The following is a 3,611-nucleotide window of genomic DNA, read 5'->3' as shown; positions in this document are numbered from 1 at the left end:
TCAACTGAGCTGGGCTGGGTTGGCGATAAGTCAACCTTCATTATCGCCTTTAGAAAGTGTCAAAATAAATTATTCAATTCTTATTTATTACCTCAACTTAGCTGTCAACTGCTCGTGTAATAAGATATCTTTAAAAGGCAAACATTTTTTAATAAAGTTTCAGTTAGAGTGCGTATATGCATTTACAAAATTGTTTACAAAAAAAAGTTTATACTCAAATAATACATACACTTTTAGCTAAAAACGTGGAAAATGTTCTCACATTGAAAGGTGCTTATCTGTATTAGTTATGTCAATAGTCTCTGGTCACTTAATATATTTAGTTTTTTTTTCACTTATGCGCTGGGATCCGCTTAGTAACAAGCTTCCATTGAAAAGGAGTCCCTTTTAAAGCACAAAATTGCCTCGAATGAACCCACTTTTTGTTGATTACGAACATGGCGCCTTTGGTGCGTACCAGCAAACAGGCCATACGGATACCGATGCCCATACTTAGGGATGAAACGATACCATGCAGGTATCGACACTTTAACTTGGAAGTAGTATCGAAAAAAGTATCGATGCCTGAAAAATATCGGACCTAAAGTATCAATACCTACTCGTATCGGTACTCATTGCGTATTCCGTATTAAATTTAATTTATTTTTTTAAATCAAAAGTTAATCATCTTCTGGGAATCCTAAACTCCGTAAAATTTAATAATGGAGGAACTGAAAATTAATAATAATGATGAATGGTATTTACACAGATACATACATATACAGTAACAAGTTTATCTTATTTAAGAAAACATGTATTAATAAAATATTTCAGCGAAAAAAGTCTTCTTTTGTTGTACTTCACAAGAATAGAAGTTTTTCCAAATGTTTGCCAGTCAACCGAGATTTCTTGACCTGGTTATTGTTGCTCCTGCTTTCGAAAACAATTGTAAATGTGATCGTGCTTGTTTATACAATAAAGGAAACGCAGTTTTCAGCTCCTCTCATTTTTCTAATTGGTTCGACTTAAGGAAGGATACTGGGCTGGATAAATATAAGGACACTTCGCCACCTTTCGTAGGCCTTTGTATTCATTACCTGAGTAATTACATGTAAAATCAACATTTTTAACTGCACTTTAAAATGTCACGAAAATAAAATAACTGAAAACATCAGCGTTTTTATGAAAAACCGACTAGCGCGGCCTCCATTTTTTTCAGATTAAAAAAAAATTGTGTCTTTATTCTCACAAATAACAATAGTTTGATGTAGCGTTTATGAATTTCCATAAAGAGTGTTCGTTGAACCACTCTAATATATATATTTTTCTCTACGTTTAATATTTTAATCTTTTCTAAAATTTTTTTTTTATATTTTGAATCAACTCGTTTTCTTAAATTATTTTGTTCAATAACAGAGCTATTTGCCCCTACCTTTAGTATTGCCCGCGCGAAGAATAATAGGGTTACCCAGTGAGTCTTACATCGCGCTAAAACGTCCCTACTGAATATTCATCCACTTCACACTTCCACTCGAACAATTTGCCGTGTAAACGTTACAAACCCTCGACTTTGGTGAAGCAATCGGATCGTGTATTCTTTGCATTATGTTGACTTTGGCGCCTTCTCGTGGGTTTAGCTGGCAATAAAGTTACCAAAAACCACACGGCGATTCATATTAGGCGTAGAGGAAAAATTTTCGGAGCAAAATTTAACTTGGTATCGGGTTTCGATACGAGTACTTTTCTTCGATTCCTACTCAGTACTCGTTTCAAAAGTATCGGTGCCAAATTTACTTGGTATCGAACGAAAAGTATCGAGTATGTATTTGTATTTACTCGTATCGTTTCATCCCTACCCATACCTAGTTTAGAAGGCACTGCCAAGGAGTGGAGGACTTGTTCGGAGTCATAGTGAATGGCGTAGAATCAAGCTTGGTTGATGACAACCAACTTCAATCATCTTTTTGTAAGGCAGCGCCTTTCTTACTGTACTCAACTATTTTGACGAAAATTTAACTATCTTCGCTTGATCATTGTAACGCAACAGCATTTATTCAAAAACTTTTCTCCGGGAACATTTCACCCTATTGCGGCTTATGTCTTTTAATGGTAGGATTGGCTTACTTGAGACATTTTTTCAAAGGAGCGAATTCGAGCAAACAGCGGTGTTACTGCCCAGAACAATATTTCACTGGTGCTCCATGGGGGTCATCCAGCATAAATTTCATAGTAGATGTAGTCGATTTCTATAACGATTGGTCACATAAGCTAGGACTTAACTTGCCGCCGTACAACTACATACGGAATAAAGTGGCATCATCATCAGCACCATAGTCAAATTCTTGTGCAACCCATTTCTCTTTAGTTTTGGTGTTCTCTTTTGAATCTTCGTCACAAATTTTATGTCTTATGTTAGGATTTTAAATTTTATAATCCTTTGCAAGAGCGTTCACTCTTTAAGTTTCTATCCAAACCCGAACGTGTTTGTACTCTTTTTTAAATAGCCCCATAATTATATATGTCAGAGCAGGGAGGTAATGCGAGGTTTGATGCATGCGTTCCAAGCTTAACCAAACCTAAAGACTTACCTACACCACCAACTTAATGGTGACGTTCCCGGAACATAGTCTAAGACCAGCCAAGGTTTTAATGGCACGGATACAGGCGCGATATTTGTACTCGAGATCTGATCTCAACATACTTAGGTAGCAGAATACCGTTACTATTTACTAGATCAAATATAAAATTGTCAAAATGTAATCCAAATATGTAAAGAAAATCAAAGCTAAAGTCGATGTATGATTTGTTAGCACTATTTTAGTACTTAAATAGATATAAATAATATATGTATGTATATGACCATAAACCAAACAAAATATTATTCTAAGTAGTTTCTGGATGACGCACACTTCACTTGCTCTCTCCAATAACTCTTGTTATCCAATCCATGGAATCGAAAACATTCTCGGCATAAAAGTTGGAGCTTTCTTCGCCACCCATTTGCACAATGCCTATTTGAGTATAAAAATCTGGCGTATCTTTTATTAACGTAATTATTGGGCCTCCAGAGTCCGCACAACCATTTGACGCTTGTTTATTGCTGCTGCCTAGGCACAATTTGGAAATACTCACATTCACCTCTGAATGGGCAAGTTTACAGGCAGCTGATGGCCGTTGAGAAATTAAATGTTTCTTTAGAATTTTGGAAGTGAAACCTGAAAAGTCGAAATTAAAATGCTTGAGTTTTTGGGATCTCTAAATGGGTAGATATAATTGTATATTTTTATTTCATTACCTTTTTCAGTTAAACCCCAACCAGCAACGGTTAAAGTATCTTCTTCATATGGCGCATGTAACAATTCTGATTTAAATGGCAAGCAAATCGGTTTTATGTTTTCTAAAATATTTAACACAATTTAGAAGGGATTATTTTTATACGTCCACACAGATAGTTTCGAAAATAAAAGTAAGTACTCACTGTTCCTTCGAGCTCGGGTCTTAAGTTTGATTAGTGCAATGTTTTTCACGCCTGTGGTCTGATTATTATCAGGATGGGTTACGATAGTACTGATTTTAAAATCCATATGCTGTGTACACGTTTTTATAGCCTTTCCATGAGAACAGTCTTTTTT

At 35.4% G+C, this 3,611-nt stretch overlaps 1 protein-coding gene across 1 annotated transcript in view; it reads right to left on the bottom strand.

The window, feature by feature from the left end:
* Positions 1-2,776: 2,776 nt before the first annotated feature.
* Positions 2,777-3,611, bottom strand: part of LOC118738847 (serine protease grass-like) — a gene marked incomplete at its 5' end in the record, with an annotated part of 1,024 nt that continues 189 nt past the window's right edge. The window contains 3 exon segments of the mRNA XM_036469856.1: positions 2,777-3,194; positions 3,275-3,376; positions 3,458-3,587. Coding sequence (XP_036325749.1) covers positions 2,890-3,194; positions 3,275-3,376; positions 3,458-3,587 — 537 coding nt within the window.

The sequence above is a fragment of the Rhagoletis pomonella genome, unplaced genomic scaffold, assembly GCF_013731165.1.
Source record: "Rhagoletis pomonella isolate Grant_MI unplaced genomic scaffold, Rhpom_1.0 Rhpom_scaffold_00005, whole genome shotgun sequence".
Lineage (NCBI taxonomy): Eukaryota > Metazoa > Arthropoda > Insecta > Diptera > Tephritidae > Rhagoletis > Rhagoletis pomonella.
Note: the sequence above shows the minus strand (reverse complement) of the source record. Positions and strands in the feature narration are given on the sequence as shown.